General features: G+C 43.4%; 1 protein-coding gene across 4 annotated transcripts in view; it reads right to left on the bottom strand.

Moving 5' to 3' along the window:
- The window catches only part of slc44a2 (solute carrier family 44 member 2), a 21,084-nt gene extending 9,713 nt beyond the window's left edge, over nt 1-11,371 (bottom strand). For all 4 annotated transcript variants that reach the window (XM_060918533.1, XM_060918532.1, XM_060918534.1 and 1 more), the window contains exons 1-17: nt 11,269-11,371; nt 8,253-8,301; nt 7,809-7,882; nt 7,607-7,691; nt 7,294-7,378; nt 6,818-6,931; nt 6,469-6,529; nt 5,953-6,079; nt 5,510-5,593; nt 4,732-4,844; nt 4,474-4,605; nt 4,023-4,122; nt 3,843-3,935; nt 3,079-3,163; nt 2,690-2,952; nt 2,387-2,481; nt 2,124-2,227 (exon numbers count right to left, since the gene is read on the bottom strand). In XM_060918533.1, coding sequence (XP_060774516.1) covers nt 2,124-2,227; nt 2,387-2,481; nt 2,690-2,952; nt 3,079-3,163; nt 3,843-3,935; nt 4,023-4,122; nt 4,474-4,605; nt 4,732-4,844; nt 5,510-5,593; nt 5,953-6,079; nt 6,469-6,529; nt 6,818-6,931; nt 7,294-7,378; nt 7,607-7,691; nt 7,809-7,882; nt 8,253-8,301; nt 11,269-11,305 — 1,701 coding nt within the window. In that variant the 5' untranslated portion in view covers nt 11,306-11,371. The remainder of the gene's footprint in view (nt 1-2,123; nt 2,228-2,386; nt 2,482-2,689; nt 2,953-3,078; nt 3,164-3,842; nt 3,936-4,022; nt 4,123-4,473; nt 4,606-4,731; nt 4,845-5,509; nt 5,594-5,952; nt 6,080-6,468; nt 6,530-6,817; nt 6,932-7,293; nt 7,379-7,606; nt 7,692-7,808; nt 7,883-8,252; nt 8,302-11,268) is intronic.
- Nucleotides 11,372-18,132: the final 6,761 nt, after the last annotated feature.

The raw sequence follows: 18,132 nt of genomic DNA, 5'->3' as shown, positions 1-18,132 counted from the left end.
TAGTTCAATCTGGTTGTAGGCTAGCTTGAGCCTCATTGGGATCTGCAGTGCTAGCTGCTAACAGAAATTGGTGAAGTCTCTGGAAAGCACAACCAGCTGGTATGACAGGGTCACAGACCATTTTCTGGAAAAGGAGCGAAGGGCAGAATTTGTGTATAAATAGTGTTCATGTTCATGAATGTGAAGTGTGTATATTGTTCAGTAATGTTAAGAGAATGGTGGGCTCTGTGTTATAGGTTATACCTGGGTATAATATTCAAGGTTCTGTGTGTTGCATAGCCTACCTGGTTATGAATTTCCAGACTGTGTTGCAGAAGATGTTCAAGGATGTGTTGCACAGCTGGGTGTTGTGTTAAAGACTCTGTGTTGCATATCAGGGTATGATGTTCAAGGCTCTTCGTTGAATAGCCAGTGATTTTTGGATGTTTGATATTTTTGATTAAGGATATGAGGCACTAGCCTGGCAAGCCAAACTATAACATGAAATGTACAAGCAAAAATACTTTCTGCCACTAGGTGGGGTTGTCTAGTTCACTATGCTAATGGGGCACACCTTTCTATGCTTTGATATCCGGCCTACAGGTTTTATGATGAATGCATAAAATGGGCTTCCCCTGTTTTAAAAACCAGCAGCCGCCACTGGTGTGTGTGTGTGTGTGTGTGTGTGTGATGATGATGATGATGATGATGATGGTGTGTGTGTGTGTGTGTGTGTGTGTGCGCGTGTGTATGTGATGATAATGGTGTGTGTGTGTGTGTGTGTGTGTGTGATGATAATTGTGTGTTTGTGTGATGATGATAATGGTGTGTGTGTGATGATAATGGTGTGTGTGTGATGATGATGATGATGGTGTGTGTGTGTGTGTGTGTCTGTGTGTGTGTGTTGGTAATGATGTGTGTGTGTGTGTGTGTGTGTGTGTGTGTGTGTGTGTGATGATGGTGTGTGTGTGTGTGTGTGTGTGTGTGTGTGTGTGTGTGTGTGATGATGATAATGATGTGTGTGTTTGTGTGCATGTGTGTGTGATGGTGTGTGTGTGTGTGTGTGTGTGTGTGTGTGATGATAATGGTGTGTGTGTGTGTGTGTGTGTGTGTGTGTGTGTTGATAATGGTGTGTGTGTGATGATAATGGTGTGTTTGTGTGATGATAATGGTGTGTGTGTGTGTGATGATGATAATGGTGTGTGTGTGTGATGATAATGGAGTGTGTGTGTGTGTGATGATGATAATGGTGTGTGTGTGTGATGATAATGGAGTGTGTGTGTGTGTGTGTGTGTGTGATGATAATGGTGTGTGTGTGTGTGTGTGTGTGTGTGTGTGATGATAATGGTGTGTTTGTGTGATGATAATGGTGTGTGTGTGTGTGTGTGTGTGTGTGTAATAATGGTGTGTGTGTGTGTGTGATGATGATGATAATGGTGTGTGTGTGTGATGATGATGGAGTGTGTGTGTGTTGGTAATGATGTGTGTGTGTGTGTCTGTGTGTGTGTGTTGGTAATGGTGTGTGTGTGTGTGTGTGTGTGTGTGTGTGTGTGTGTGTGTGTGTGATGATAATGGTGTGTGTGTGTGTGTGTGTGATGATGATGATAATGATGATGTGTGTGTTTGTGTGCATTTAAGTGTGTGTGATGATAAGTGTGTGTGTGATGATAATGGTGTGTGTGTGATGATAATGGTGTGTGTGTGTGTGTGTGTGTGTGTGTGTGTGTGTGTGTGTGTGTGTGTGATGATAATGGTGTGTGTGTGTGTGTGTGTGTGTGTGTGTGTGTGTGTGTGTGTGTGTGATAATGGTGTGTGTGTGTGTGATGATGATGATAATGGTGTGTGTGTGATGATGATGATGGAGTGTGTGTGTGTGTGTGTTGGTAATGATGTGTGTGTGTGATAATGGTGTGTGTGTGTGTGTGTGTGTGTGATGATGATGATAATGGTGTGTGTGTGATGATGATGATGGAGTGTGTGTGTGTGTGTGTGTGATGATAATGGTGTGTGTGTGTGTGTGTGTGTGTGTGTGTGTGTGTGTGTGTGTGTGATGATGGAGTGTGTGTGTGTGTGTGTGTTGGTAATGATGTGTGTGTGTGTGTGTGTGTGTGTGTGTGTGTGTGTGTGTGTGTGTGTGTGTGTACCATGATGTAGGCGTTCCTGTTGAGGAACTTGATGCACTTCTCTAAACACCAGAAGCAGCACTTCAGGCAGCTGAGCAGAAACTTTGCAAATTTGTTCTCAGCTCCTGCAGAAACGACACCAAGAACCCACAAACACACAAAAACCACACACAGGAAATAAATGATTTGTCTTCACTGATAAGGTGATGATGCCATCAAAACCAATCACACACCAGCATTACAGGCTGAGAGACAGATGAGCACACAGACAGAGAGACAGACACCTTTCAGTTTTTGGTCGAGGTACTCCAGAGTGACTCTGATCACCTGAACAATCGCCAGAATGAGAGAACCAAATGCCAGAGAACCTGTGTGATACCTAACACACACACACACACTGTTAATCACTGCATTATTAATTACAGCTCATTTTCATTTCAAAGGGAAAAAAGTTAAAAATTGACAAAAAAGTTTAATAATCAAAAAGTTTCACACTTTATATGTTTTAAAAGTATAAACTTTAGAAAGTAACACACTAATTTTATTATATTAAACTGAAAATTTGAGATGAACAAACACACACAGACCTCAGAGCGCGGCCGAGTGAACTGAAGATGGGGAATGCTGAGATATCTTCGGGCTTCTTGAAGGCCCAGTAGTAGGAGGCAAATGCTCCGGCCAGGGTCACATGACCCAACGCCACCACGAAGTTCACACACCAGAAGAACAGGAAGAGGTTATAGAACTGGAACAGAACCAGGTACCGGTGATAGAACGTCTCACCACCGTAAAACACAAACACACACTCAGCATCAGAACACACTGAGGAGATGTTCGAGCTGTTAAACGTCTGGAAAACACACACACACACACACACACACACACACACACACACACACACACGGTTTACTGAAACATCTGCACTGCTATTATTATTATTATTATTATTATTATTATGAATGGTCATGTGACTGACCTCAGGGTCACACGTCTGCCTGCTGAACTCACACTCGGTGCTGTTAAACACTTTATACACCGCATGGCTGGACGTCGAGAGGAAACTGCAGCAGTTCATTAAGGAACATATCGAACAGTCAGTAAACACCGGCTGTGTCCAAAACGCAACCCTTCTGCACTACTTAGGGCACCTACTACAACCTCAGCCATGTGAATGATCATGCAGACGTCCTCATGGTGGGTACGTGATATTGGTGTGTTTGTGACCCATAATGCACTATGAGTCCTGAAATATAAAGTTTGGTGTCAGAGTGTCGGGACTGATCTCACACCCTGATATACTCGCGAGCTCGCAGGCTACAGCAGGATGTTCTCTGTGAGAGCTACGATGTGTGTGAGATAAACATGGAGGACAGTCCACACTCTGTCTGAAGCTCCATGGAGAATTTTCTCACCACCGCCTTCACCAGCAAGCGCGAGACCCAAGACAAACAGGGCATTGTTGTGTGTCGTGTGTTTAGGAGAGAGAGCGTGGGAGCGAGACAGACATCTCAGATTAGACTGACAAAGAGAGGACATTAATGTAGAGTGCTGCTGAGTTCTGGACTCTGATTGGTCAGAAGGTGTTGATTAATTCTCTAGAACAGCAGTTCTGACAGCAGTGCAAGTTTATATTAATGCTGTCTAATACATTATCGTTTCTATGGTAACAGTTCATTCACACCTCTCTGTGAATCAGTAGTGCTACAGTAATGTGTGTGTGTGTGTGTGTGTGTAGGATACACAGCAGTGGTGGCCCAGTATGCAATCACGAGAGCCAGAAGGGCAAAGGTCAACAGGGGATAGAACAGTGATGACATCACATAACCCACTGCTCTGAAATACACAGATACAGAGAGGCAGGGTTAGATTACTGTGTGTGTGTGTGTGTGTGTGTGTGTGTGTGTGTGTTAGTTACAGTACCTGCTGGCCTCTTTAATCAGAGCGATGGCGATCTGGAGACGTTTCCTGAGGAAGATGAGCAGGAGGATGATGATGACCTCAACAATACACAGGATGATCGCTGTCACACACACACCAGCAGCAGCATTATGTACGGTATTGAACACACTGAATGATATTTAGTGATGCTGTGGGTGTGTCTCAAACCACACACACCTGTTCACTATATAGGATAACTTCACCTGTCCATGTCACAGTGCATTATGGGTAACGCAGTGTACTGGACAAAAGACCCTGTTCGCAGAGCAGTGTGAGATTTTATGCTGTAATGTGTGTGTGGTGTTGGATATTCAATAAATGTGAGGTTGCTCTGTGAGACAGGTGTACACTATGTGCACTATGTAGTCAGCAGGGTGTGTGTGGTTTGTGACACAGCCGTATCGGAGTGGGAGTGTGTGTGACTGAGTCTCACTGAAGGCGAGCCACGTCTGCTGCAGCTGCAGATACACAGAGAAATCGGTCTGCAGGCCCAGGTCTGTGATCGACACGTCTGCACCAGGCTGTCCTCGGAACTGCAGGTAATGCATACAACAGTGAAATATACCTACACACACACACACACACACACACAATAGACAAAGAGAAAGACAGACAGAAAGGAGCATGACTTTAAGGTTTATGCTATGGTGTGTGTTTAAGGTTGAATTAAAGTTGTGTGTAAGTTTCTCACCGTATGCAATAACAAGTAGCACCATGCAGATCATCACCCACACCATCACCCCCGCTAACAACCGCAACAACACGATGAACACCAGACTGAGCACCATCGCCACCACCAACCCACTGGGGGGGAGGGAGAGAGGGAGGAGTAGTGAGACACTGATAAAAGTCGTATGAAGTCCCACTTGGAGACTCAGTAAACACATGAAGAACGGCTCTCGAGTCTGATGAGATCAAAACTGAACTTTTTGGCCAAAACACAGAGTGGCATTAATCTGGCATTAAAACAACGCTGAGGACACCAGCTGCACTGAAGCACAGTGGTGGTGGCATCACACTGGGGAGAAGCTTTTCATCTGCAGGAAAAGCAGTCAGTCCAAATACAGGACAATCCTACAAGTAAACCTGTTCCACAGAGCAGGGGGCGGAGCTTCACTTTCCAACAGGACAACGTCCCTGGACACACTGCTGAAGCTCCACTGGAGTGCTTTACACCTGAACACATCAGAACATCCCGGTCAAAGCCCAGGCCAGATCTGACTGAGACTCTGTGGCAAGATGTGAGAATTTCTGTTCACCAACAATAACACACCCCATCCAGAAGAACAGACACAAACATCTGGATCCAGGTGTGCAAAGCTGAGAGGAACATATTCCAGGAGCCCCAAATACTTATGCAGCCAACAACTGTCTGCTGTTAATAAACATCGGAGTCACAATAAGACAATAATGTACACCTTCTGGTGTGTGTGTGTGTGTGTGTGTGTGTGTGTGTGTGTAAGACTCACAGCAGGATCCAATGCCAGGACTGTGTATAATCCTCAAAGATCCTCATGAACACCTGCCGCGCCTCCATCACGATGTTTGACTTCCTGTCAAAACACACGATAGTAAACTGTGATAAAGGGGGCGGAGTCAGAGTCCCTACTTGTGGGTGTGTCCTAAACCACATACTACTGCACTAAATAGTACTGTATCCCATAGTAACACTTTGCTGTGTGATTTGGGACGCAGCCCCAGGTTAAAGCTAGTTAGTTTGCTGTATCCTTTGCTCGTTAACAGTGTTTACTCCTGAGGGCTGTATGGGTTACCATGGCGACCGTACACTGCATGTGGCTGTGTTTCAATCCACTGTAACGTATCTACAGTTTCCTGCACTGATTTGGGACGTTGCCCATAAAATTCACACACACACACACACACACACACACACACACACACACACACTCACTTTGATGCCTCGAGCAGGTCAGTGGCGTTTACATTCGTGTTGTTTCCATCTGTGAATATCGTCTCATTGCCGATAACAACAACTCCGCCCTTTTTCGTCTCCAGAGCTGGGAGGCATCGGCGTGTAACTGATGAAATCACACACACACACACACACACACACAACTCTTACAAAATAATTTCAGTTTCCTGCACTTGTAATACAGAATGTTGACATGTGACATCATTGTATTTTACATCATCGTGTTGCTACATCTGGTGTGTCCATGGAAACAGTGTGAGTAAAACCATCATTAAAAAAACAAACACCACGAACACCAGTCCCACTGTAAAGTATGGTGGTGGGAGCATCATGTTGTGAAGATGCTTTTCATCAACAGGGAAAATTGTTAGTCCAAATGCAGAACAATCCTCGAAGTAAAACTGTTCCAGTCTACAGGAGACTTCATGCTAACAACATTAGCCACTTGAGGCTATAATGCTACATCAGGTTGCTAGCAGATGTGGATGAACTTACAAGGCTTGCTGGGGAAGATCATAGCTGGACACGCCCTGTCCCGCAGGAGCTCTGGAGTGGTCTGAAAATGCAAAACCATAAGCACACACTCCGGTGACTGTGGGCGGGGCTGTATCTTGGTGTGATTGGATTGGTGTCAGTTAGCAAGCTAGTTTGTTAGTGATTAGTGACATGAAGACAGTAGTGAGGTGATACAAGTTAGCATGATCGCTACATAGTTGTGAGTTTATAGACTATGATTAGAATGCTCCTGTACATGATTTCTGCTCTCAGCCAATCAGAACACAGCAGAGTGAAGACGTCTGATTGGAGAAATGCCATGTGATGAGGTTGAGGTGTGCTTCCTCACCTGTGTGACGTCGACGCCTTCCTTACAGAACTGTGAGTAATACTGCAGGTCCTGATTATTCTGCTTCGCCTTCACCAGAGTCAGGAAACGATCCGGACACTTCTCTACACAGATCTACACACACACACAGCAGGGATAAATCTCATACCATACTGGTCTAGATCATGTTTAACTCACACTGACAGAGAGAGAGAGAGAGAGAGAGAGAGAGAGAGAGAAATTTAGGGTTGAAAGTGTAGATGTGGTGGTTAGCGTGGTAGATCGGGGGTTAGAGGGGTCAGTGGGGTAACATGGTAAACAGGATAGTTCGAGGGGTTCGAGGGGTCAATGGGGAGATTAGGGGTAGATAAAAGAGATGGGGTAGATGAGGTAGTTAGAGAGGTATATGCAGAGGTATGAGGGATGTGTGAGGCAGTTAGAGGGGGAGAGTAAGGGGGTAAATGGGGAGGTTAGAATGGTAGATGAGGGCAATAAACCTGTGTGGTAGGGCACTGGAACTCCAGCAGCACTAGTGGACTCGCACACTTCAGAATGTTGAAGTAAAAGAGCAGAGGCTTTTTCCTGAAAACACAGAACACCACGCTGAACAACTCCTGACTCTCTGACCGTCAAACCCACTCTACAGCGCCACCTACAACACTCCTGTCACTTCATTCCATATGTATACCCTGTCACTCCATTTCCCCCCCACAACCCCTTTACCCCACAGCACTGTACCGTGCTTGGCCCCCTGTAATCGCAGTGTTAAAGCTGTGACTCTGAACGTTCGTTCACTTCTCCTTCACTTACTCCAGTGGCGTCCCCTGCTGCCCACAGAACTGTCCCCTGCTGTCTGTGGGGTAAATCACCTTCCTTGGATCTCCCTGAGACCAGGCTGCAAACACACACACACACACACACACACACACACACACACACACACATTTATTTATGTATTCTTAGCACTTTAGTCTCTACAGTGTGTTAAAAGATAGATAGAGAGTAAATTTACCCAGAAGTCCCACTGCGAAATACCCCACCAGTGCCAGGATAAAGAGGAGACAACACAGGACATCAGTGCAGCTCCTGAAACACATAGTATAGTTTCACACATGGTTCACTTCCTAATGCATCAGACTCAAAACTCCTGTGTTCTGACGAGAAAGTCGGCCATTTTAGGGCTCCATCCCAAACTTATTGATCAGTGTTGTTCTCAGTGTATATGCGAGTGTGTGCATTGCTCACACCATCTGCAAGCTCCGCCCCTCAGTCAGGGTTTCATTCACTATATTTTCAGCTTAGATAAAATCACTGTTTAACTACAGGTGTTCCACATGCAACCTGTGTGTGTATATATAAAGGTCTTTGATATTAACCCTAACAGCTCTCTGTGTGTATTTAATATCTCTACTGTGTGGTAATTGATTATTAAAAGTCATACACATGTCTGTCTCACCTGTTCTGTATCGGGCCTTTAAAACTTGGGTCAAACTTCCTAGAGTCTCCTGAAAAAAGAAAAATAACACTGCATTAAAATAACTATAAAACTAACATTACAGAGGCGTGGCCTAATAGTGTGTGTGTTGTTATATCGTCATTAATGACTGATGAGTATTTGATGTGAGTGTGAACAGATGTATCTGTCAGTGAAAAGGTACGAGATGATGTCATCAAACTGCGCCATCGGTGATAGCCAGGAGCGGAGTGGGACTGCTGCTCACCCCAGGAATGTCATCGGCGCGGCTCATACACTCACTTGGGATGTCCACAATGACAAATCCACACTTTAAACTCTTTTGATTATTTATTTTCGTAGATATTGCAAATAGACACCAACTAGAATGACACACATAAATATGTAAAAGATTATTGGGCTTAAAGTAAATATAAAAAGCTATAATGAATTTCAAAAGAAGACATTATTCAAATTATATTTTGACTGAGTATTCTGAGTTAATTGTTTATGATTAAACAGACAACCTGACTTTATTTCCACCTTTAATTCCTTTCAGCTGAACTGTTTGATATTTACGACTCTACTGATAAACCTGCACCGTAATGCAGAAGGAAAAGGGATTCATATTCAGAAATTAGAAAAATAGCAAATATCTTTTTCAGTTCGATGGCCACAAAATTCTGAAACAAACTAAATAACTAAATCAGTCCTTGATGAAGATCCCAGCAGTGCTCTAATAGTAAAAGGGACATTCCACTGAATGGGTGCCATTTGCTTGTTGTACCACTCCCAAATTAAACTTAAATAGTTATATCTTTTCAACACTGATTACCGTATAATACACACATATTTAACTATTCAAAATGTTAAAAGGCTGTTATTTACTTTTTTACAAGGTTTGGAAGTCAAAGATAGCTGCATTTTTTCAGTCCTGTTACCAAAACTCAAAGTAACAGGACTGAGTTTTTAGCCTAGGATTAGCTAATATATGGAATTAAGCCACATGGTGTCATCGCTAATAGCATGACCACACTTAGCACATTCTAGTGATTTACCAAAAATCTGTATTTTTAAAATAAACAAATATCATCTAAGAAATAATTTAAGTAACAGGACAGTATGTTGACATTGACCTTATCAGTCAAAGTTAAAAAATCATCAAATATACAGAAAAGTAAATGAGAGAACTAATTTTTGGTCTTCCCATGGCCTTCAGAAGACACAACTGATGTAACTTCCTGTTGAGCATGTGATTTATGGAATGTTCGAAATATGTTTGGGTAACAGGACTGAGTGAAAACCCAGGGACACGACTAAAATGTGCATTTTAACTAAGATATTGTGGATTTCTTATGAAAAAAATATATTTAACCCATGGATAGGATATGGAGTCACACAACAGTGCAAAAGAAATACTGTTTCTGAAGGATTTTAATCATAATATTTCATAGTTAAGTATAAAGTTAGAGTGCGGGGACAGGTAACACATTATTTTTCAGTGTTTTAGGTAGTTTTTATTAATCCTTACAATTATATATCTTAAAATTTGAAATCAGATCAATGTGCAGGATATTCTGCATAATAAGGAAATGTATTTTAAAGTACATTTTTATGTGCATTTATACATATAATTTTCTAGGGAGGGAAATGGCACTGATTCAGTGGAATGGCTCGAAATCACCAACACTAAACTGGAGGAAGTGTAAAGATGAAGGAAAGATGGGCTGCTGAGAAACTCTACTGTGTCGAGCCCCAAGTTCCTCCTGATGTGACACAGTAGAACATCTGTCACAATCACATCTGTAAGTTTGGCACATTTACCTGCATCTCTCTTGAATGCCTTTCTCTTTCTGTCCATATTGGTTAAAGGTTAAGATGGCTCTCTGCTCAGCAGCACGGAAACACTTTAATGTGTGTGTCTGCGTGTGTGTGTGTGTGTGATGAGTTTATCTACTTTAAACTGTCTTCTTTACAGTTTGTGGTTCACTTCAGACATTTCCTCTATTTCCACACTATCTGCACGCACACACACACACACAGCAGCTGTTTCCTATTCTTCGTGTGTGTGTGTGTGTGTGTGTGTATAGAAACGATAGAATTGTTATCGAGTGCATTAATATAAACCTGTACTACTGTCAGAGCTGCTGTTAGAGAGAATTAATCAACACCTTCTGACCAATCAGAGTCCAGAACTCAGCAGTGTGGTGAAAAAGTACATTTACACAATATTACAAATTATTGTAATATTAATATTACACTCATTGCTCGCATGTGTGTGTTCACTGCTTCAGATGGGTTAAATGCAGAGAGGAAATTTCACAAGTGTGTGATGAATAAAGTTGTGCTTTCTTTCTTTCGTTCTTTCTTTCTATTAACTAGCAGTGCGTGTTCCTTATTTCCTGTCTCTGACACACACACACAGCAGCTGTTTCCTATTCTTCGCGTGTGTGTGTGTGTGTGTGTCAGAGACAGGAAATAAGGAACACGCACTGCTAGTTAATAGAAAGAAAGAAAGAAAATAAATAAAGAAAGAAAGCACAACTTTATTCATCACACACTTGTGAAATTTCCTCTCTGCATTTAACCCATCTGAAGCAGTGAACACACACATGCGAGCAATGAGTGTAATATTAATATTACAATAATTTGTAATATTGTGTAAATGTACTTTTTCACCACACTGCTGAGTTCTGGACTCTGATTGGTCAGAAGGTGTTGATTAATTCTCTCTAACAGCAGCTCTGACAGTAGTACAGGTTTATATTAATGCACTCGATATCGTTTCTATAGTAACAGCTCATTCACAGGGGCGTGTCCAGTGGACAATACACTGATAATAAACTGAATATATACACGCTGATATGTAATAAATAAACAGGTATCATCGTGCGGTGTGTGTGAGGATGTGCTCAGCTCCACCCGTCTGCTCCTGTCTGTCACTCTGTATTTCAGATACATCACCGCGCCGGAAACAAAGCGATTTAACAAAATTAAAATGTCTTTCACACACACTCACCGAATTTAGACTCGGGTTCTGTCTCCTCCACCTTCATCACTGCTCTGATCTATTCTGAAAATGAACAGGAGACAGCACACTCCATCCACCTCTCTCTCCCTCTCTCTCCCTCTGCCCGCCCACCTCAGTGATGGCGCAAGAACATGACAGAGAGTCTCTCCAACCAATAGCAGCCGAGCACAAAAATAAAGTCTAATATTATATCACACTATAATACAACATTATTACATTATACTACAGTTACACTGTGTTAATGATGGTGATGATGAAGGTGATGATGATGAACTTCAGAAATAAAGATTAGTTGAGTAGTGAATGGAGACAGAGAAGAAGAACTTTTAAAGAAGCCTTTATTTGTCTCAAACTCGTACATTACAGCACAGTGAAATTCTTTCCCTGCATTTAACCCATATGAAGTAGTGAACACACACACACACACACACACACACTGAGCAGTAGGCAGCTTTTAGAGAACCCAAGGAGCAGGAGTCAGGTGGGTACTTCAGCCCTGATACAGAGGGAAGGGGAATCAATGAGTGTTCATTCACTCGTGGGAATTGAACCAACAACCTTTTGATTCCAGACCTGCTGCTCTTACCTTTAGCCCACAGCTGCCCTGCACGATGGAGAGCAAATGAACCAAACATATAAATAAATATATTGATAGACAGATAAAAAGATAAAATGGAGACAAATGGACAGACAAAAGAGGAAAAACAAACAAACAAGCAAACAAACACAAACGATGCTCAGGTGTGCACACTGGGGAAAGATGGGAATTTAACGGAAATGTGACACAAATGATGATGTAGACTAATGTGTGTGTGTGTGTGTGTGTGTTGGTCCTTCTATGAATAATGTATTAAAGAGTATCATGTTTCAAGAAACACACACTGCGTGATGAGTGTATGATGCTTTTTTGGCAATTTAACCCCAGGGTAGTTAGATCTGTGAACACACACACACAGAATAATGTTCTTATGAATATGCAGATTAGGTTCCCAGTTTGTAGTTTAGCTGTAACTAAAGTGTGACGTAGTTAATCGTGCACGCGCAAAACCTGTGAAACCAGACTCAGTAACCAGTCGCGCATGCGTGAATTATTACCTTCTGAGCAGATGTCTCTCTCCCTCTTTCTCTCCCTCTCTCTCTCTCTCTCTCTCCCCCTCTCTCTCCCTCTTTCTCTCCCTCTCCCCCCCTCTTTCCCTCTCTCTCTCTCCCTCTTTCTCTCCCTCTCCCCCTCTCTCTCTCCCTCTCTCCCTCTTTCTCTCTCTCTCCCTCTCTCTCTCTCTCCCTCTCTCTCCCTCTCTCTCTCCCTCTCCCCCCTCTCTCTCTCTCTCTCCCTCTTTCTCTCCCTCTCTCTCTCTCTCTCTCCCTCTCTCTCTCTCCCTCTTTCTCTCCCTCTCTCTCTTTCTCTCCCTCTCCCCCCTCTTTCTCTCCCTCTCTCTCTTTCTCTCCCTCTCCCCCCTCTTTCTCTCCCTCTCCCCTCTCTCTCTCTCTCTCTCTCTCTCTGCGGGAAGCCGGTGCTGATGTTGCGCTCGCGCTCTGTATGTGCAGTACACACCGCCGACGCGAGACTTCTTTGATCTTCTGCACGCGCCGCTCTGCGATGGGCGCTGCGCTCGTGCTGGTGGTCGCTTACGCTATCGTGGGCCACGTGATCAAAGACCTCGCGCACGACTGCTTAGGTAACACACACACACACACACACACACTGGTAACACCAGGGGTTAAATTGGGATTGGTTATGTGGGGGGGCTCTGCCTCGTACCCGCCCCTGCCCCCGCCGCCCTGCCCCAATATACTTTTTGGAAAATAACCCTCTAATTTGATAACCATATCATATTGCACAGAGATATACACCTTATCTGTGTGTTGTAGGCCTATGTGTGTCTTGTAGTGCCCCCCTACACATTATGGCAGTTTGAATGTAGATTGGTTGGCCAATGTAACAGATTGTACAGGTTGTTGTACATTGGTTTGAAGGAAATGATTAGTGGGGGGTCTGGGGGTCCTCCCCCAGAAGTTTTTTATTATCATACATGTTATTTGCTGAATTCTGGTGCATTTTAATAAGTTGTTAGCTGACTTTACAGAGGTAGGTTGAGCAATATCATGTTAAATCTTGTCACATGCCTACAGGTGAAAAATGTGAAGGAGAAATGTTCAGTGAGAAAATTTGAAGGCTCGCACAATCTTAAACCAAAACAGTTGATTTATTTTGGAGGATAAATGTTAAATATGCCAAAACACTGTCAGTCAAATTGTCAATCAAATATATTCATGCAGTGAATGCAACCAAATACAAACAACACTATAACATTGGAAGCATTTATTATTATTGTTATTATTATGTATTCAATTATTTATTTGGCATGTGGTGCTTTTTGTATTGTCTAGAATATACATAAGATGAGCATATTATAGCAGCAAAATAGAAGCACAATCATTTGAATGCAGCAAAACTTTTGCTGCATTCAAATGATTGTGCTTCTATTTTGCTGCTATAATATGCTCATCTTATGTATGTTCTAGACAATACAAAAAGCACCACATGCCAAATAAATAATTGAATACATAATAATAACAATAATAATTACACTAATAATACACTAATAATATTAACAATAAATAATAATAAATTAACATTAAATTAAATATTAACAATAAATAATAAAACACTAATAATATTAACAATACAGTGAACATAATCATTATCATATTTTTTATTATTAAAAACAAAATATCAAATAATACTGAAGAGGGGAAAGAATAATACTGATCTAAATATGTTGTGTTTTTATTTTGTTTTGCTAAACACATACTGTCTAAAAATAAAAACACAACATATTTAGATCAGTATTATTTTTTCCCCTCTTCAGTATTATTTGATATTTTGTTTTTAATAATAAAAAATATGATGCTGCCCACCTTTTGAAGAAATCTGTAAGCTTCCTCCTCTTTGCTTTCCTCATTTTTAACCTTTAGCTGCTGACCTCTAAAAATCCAAGACAACAAAACAATTTATTAACCTTCTTGTATAAAAGTGAAATTGACTGTATCGACAGTTAATTAAGGCTAGAGCACAAGACGAGTGTTTTGTTTATGTTTGCCAAAGGTAGCTAACTTGAGGCAACGTTAGGCTCAACTTTTGGTCAATGTCAGTAGCTAACTTTAACTGACATCTCCCCCTTCCCCCTGGCTAATTTCTGTCGATAACTGGGGACTATGGAAATTGAACTCGCCAAATGCACAGACAGTTCGTTCAAGCACCTCTGATGGATTAGGATCGTATGCAGGTAAAAGGGGAGACGGTGTACGGAGAAAATTATAAACAAGTCACAACGCTGAAACACAAGCCCAAAAACCCGCAAACCACGACTTCTGATTTTTTTTTAAAGCGAGCTCACAAAAAAAGAAACCCCAAAGTCGCTTATAAAAAGCGGAATTGGCAACCCACGCAGTGTTCCAGAAACCAGAATCTCTGATCGCAAGTTCTGTTCTAAATAGCTTTGACAGGTCGTCTTGTTATCAGGAAAACTATGATCTAGCTCATAAAAGTCATGGGTTTATTGATTAATAAAACGATATTTAATTATTCAGAACTGAAAATCGTGAAAAGGGTTTGTTGCTTTTGATGTGTGCGTGATCATATGCCATCCGCTCCGAGCTTATGTGCCGGGGCTCAGCCCCGGACAGCCCCGGCCCAATTTAACCCCTGGGTAACACTAATAATAATAGGAGTGGCGGCACGGTGGTGTAGTGGGTAGCGCTGTCGCCTCACAGCAAGAAGGTCCTGGGTTCGAGCCCCGTGGCCGGCGAGGGCCTTTCTGTGTGGAGTTTGCATGTTCTCCCTGTGTCCGCGTGGGTTTCCTCCGGGTGCTCCGGTTTCCCCCACAGTCCAAAGACATGCAGGTTAGGTTAACTGTGAATGTGAGTGTGAATGGTTGTCTGTGTCTATCGGCCCTTTTCCACTACCCTTTTTCAGCTCACTTCAGCCCGACACGGCTCGCGTTTCGACTACCAAAAACCAGCACGACTCAGCTCGTTTCAGCCCTGCTTAGCCCCTAAAACTCGCACCGTTTTGGAGTGGGGCTGAAGCGAGCCAAAGCAAGCCGAGTGAGGCTGGGGGCGTGAGCAGACACTCCCCTGTGCACTGATTGGTGAGGAGGAGTGTCCTCACATGCCCACACACGCCCCGCGAGTGCGCTGGGATCTGTAAACACCGCAAACCCGGAAGAAGGAGAATTACGAGAATTTCTGAAGCCTTATGCGCCTCGCCTCATCTATACGCTCTTGCCAGTATCTGTCCGCGTTGTCGGTGACAACAAGCCACAGCACCGAGACCAGCAACACTAACGACTCCATGTCCTCCATGTTTATTGTTTACTATTCGGGTCGTGAGACTACCGCTTAAAAGCTCACTGATGTCACTGTTTGCGCTGCTTAACGACATCACGTGACGTCCACCCACTTTCGCTAACTCCACCCAATGTGTCCACCCACTTCCAGCCAGCACGGTTCAGCGCGGTTGTAGTCGAAATGCAACTCCAACAGCCCCACTCAGCTCGACTCAGCCCAACTCAGCCGCGTTTGTAGTGGAAAAGCGGCATTCGTGTCAGCCCTGTGATGACCTGGCGACTTGTCCAGGGTGAACCCCGCCTTTCACCCGTAGTCAGCTGGGATAGGCTCCAGCTTGCCTGCGACCCTGTAGAACAGGATAAAGCGGCTACAGATAATGAGACCACAAGGTGGCAGTGTTCTACTCAAGCTCCTAAACCACTTTGTTCATTACATTGTACACTATTTAGGGATTTGATCACTTCTGTGTGATTCACACAATCAATCAAGATGAATGATAATGACCATGTGACCTGCTGAGTTTAAATAAAGTGAAGTCTGTGGGATGTAATGTGGGTCTTTGTGCAGCAGGTGGCGCTGTGGAGATGTGAAACACGGGCGATGTGTTGGAATTGTTCTGAATATCAGATCAGGGTTTAGGGCTTAGTGTCCAAATGGAGTAGAGCAGATGGTGAGACAGAGCACTCAGCGTGCACACTGTCGTTTACAGGGAATAGTGAGAGAGACACCGACCAAAAACACACTCCGTTCACTACATAGTGTACACTACTCAGGAACTTTCACCATTTCGTACTCATATATGAAAGTTTTGTGTAAAATATCAAGTAATTTTAAGAAGCATTTTTGTTACATTTCTTGAAATTCTCTTTACTTCCTGACAGATAAATAAATAGAACGCTCTGACAATAAAAAGAAAAAAACCTCCGTAATCTGTGGCAGACTCAGGGCTGTGAAAAGACGTCCAATCATTTCATTCAGTCAGAATAAAGTTCACTAACTCACTCACTTCTTCCAGCTTGTCCCACTTGTGTGTGGGGGGCCACTGCCATGTGGACCTTGTTGATCCTCAGGTCATATTAATTGGAGCATTAGCCTGGGCCCGCCCATCCTAAGCGTGACGCAACACGAGGGCCTGTTCCGAGCTTAGTCTGGCCAGGCAGGCTATCTACAGCATTTCCAAGCTCCCGAAAAATCGGGAGCCAATCAACTTTGAGCATCTCCAACGGCCCTGGGTAGAGGCGTGTTCAAGGCAGTGACATAGTAGAACTGCGACCGGAAGCCATAGATTGTTTACAGAATCTACGCCGGAAGCGCTTCATTCACATCACGAACATGGAGCAGCGGCAAGCCTTTAACACAGCGGTAGATGCTGTATTGAAAGCGTTCAACGGGAAGTTCTCATTGAAAACGGAGCAAAGAGCAGCCCTGGAGGTATTTACTGAAAGGAAGGACGTTTTCGCCTTGCTCCCGACCGGCTTCGGTAAGAGTTTAATCTACCAGTTAGCCCCGTCGCGTCACATACGTCAGAGGAAAGAGTGATGTGATTGGTTTAAGCTTCGTCACAGCCTTTTCTGGCTTCGACCAGTAGCAAACTGAGGCATTTCAGGGAGGCGGGTCAACCACGGGCTCTGGGAAACGGTTTGGCTTAATAGCTTGGCCAGACCAAATGCTCGGAGAGCTTTGAAGTCGCGTTAGCCAGGCTATTGGAGCATAGTTTTATGCCGGATGCCCTTCCTGCCGCACCTTCCCATTTCCAGGCTTCAGAAACAACCACACACAACCACACACACACACACACACACACACACACACACACATTAACCAAACCACAGGTCTTTGGACTGTGGGGGAAACTGGCACACCCGCAGTAAACCCACACAGACACGGGGAGGAGAACATGCAAACTCCACACAGAAAGGCCCCCGTCAGCTGTGAAGTTCAAACCCAGAACCTTCTTGCTGTGAGGCGACAGTGATGACCACTACACCATCGTGCCACCCTGATGAAGTTCACCAATATTCAGTCCAAATGAAATGATGAGATGGCCTTCCTGCCCGTAATAAAGAAAAGACACACACTAAAGTGTATATTCAGCACTAACGGCTTACCAAAACAAAAACATAAAAGGAAAGGCTGTTTTTAAAGCTACAGGTGGGTCACGTGATGTCAGCTAATAAACTCCCTGAGCTCAAAGGTGCACCAGGTCAAACTGGGCCTAGGAGGACTAGAACTCTGCAAGAACATTCTGTGTTTTTGTCTCACAGATTATAGAGAGGGCACAGGAATGTGTTAATGAGCTCACACCAAGAACAGTCACAATATGTGTGTGTGTGTGTGTGTGTGTGTGTGTGTGTGTGTGTAAATGCAAAAAGACACACAAAGGTACAACACACACACACACACACACACACACACGGGGTACAGAGTTCTGTTGGGACTCAAACACACCTTCAATTTGCTGCCTGGCAAACTTAAGCTCATTGTTTAGCTTCACACACACAC

This window comes from Neoarius graeffei, chromosome 4, assembly GCF_027579695.1.
Source record: "Neoarius graeffei isolate fNeoGra1 chromosome 4, fNeoGra1.pri, whole genome shotgun sequence".
NCBI lineage: Eukaryota > Metazoa > Chordata > Actinopteri > Siluriformes > Ariidae > Neoarius > Neoarius graeffei.
This window is presented reverse-complemented; position numbering and strand designations above follow the sequence as displayed.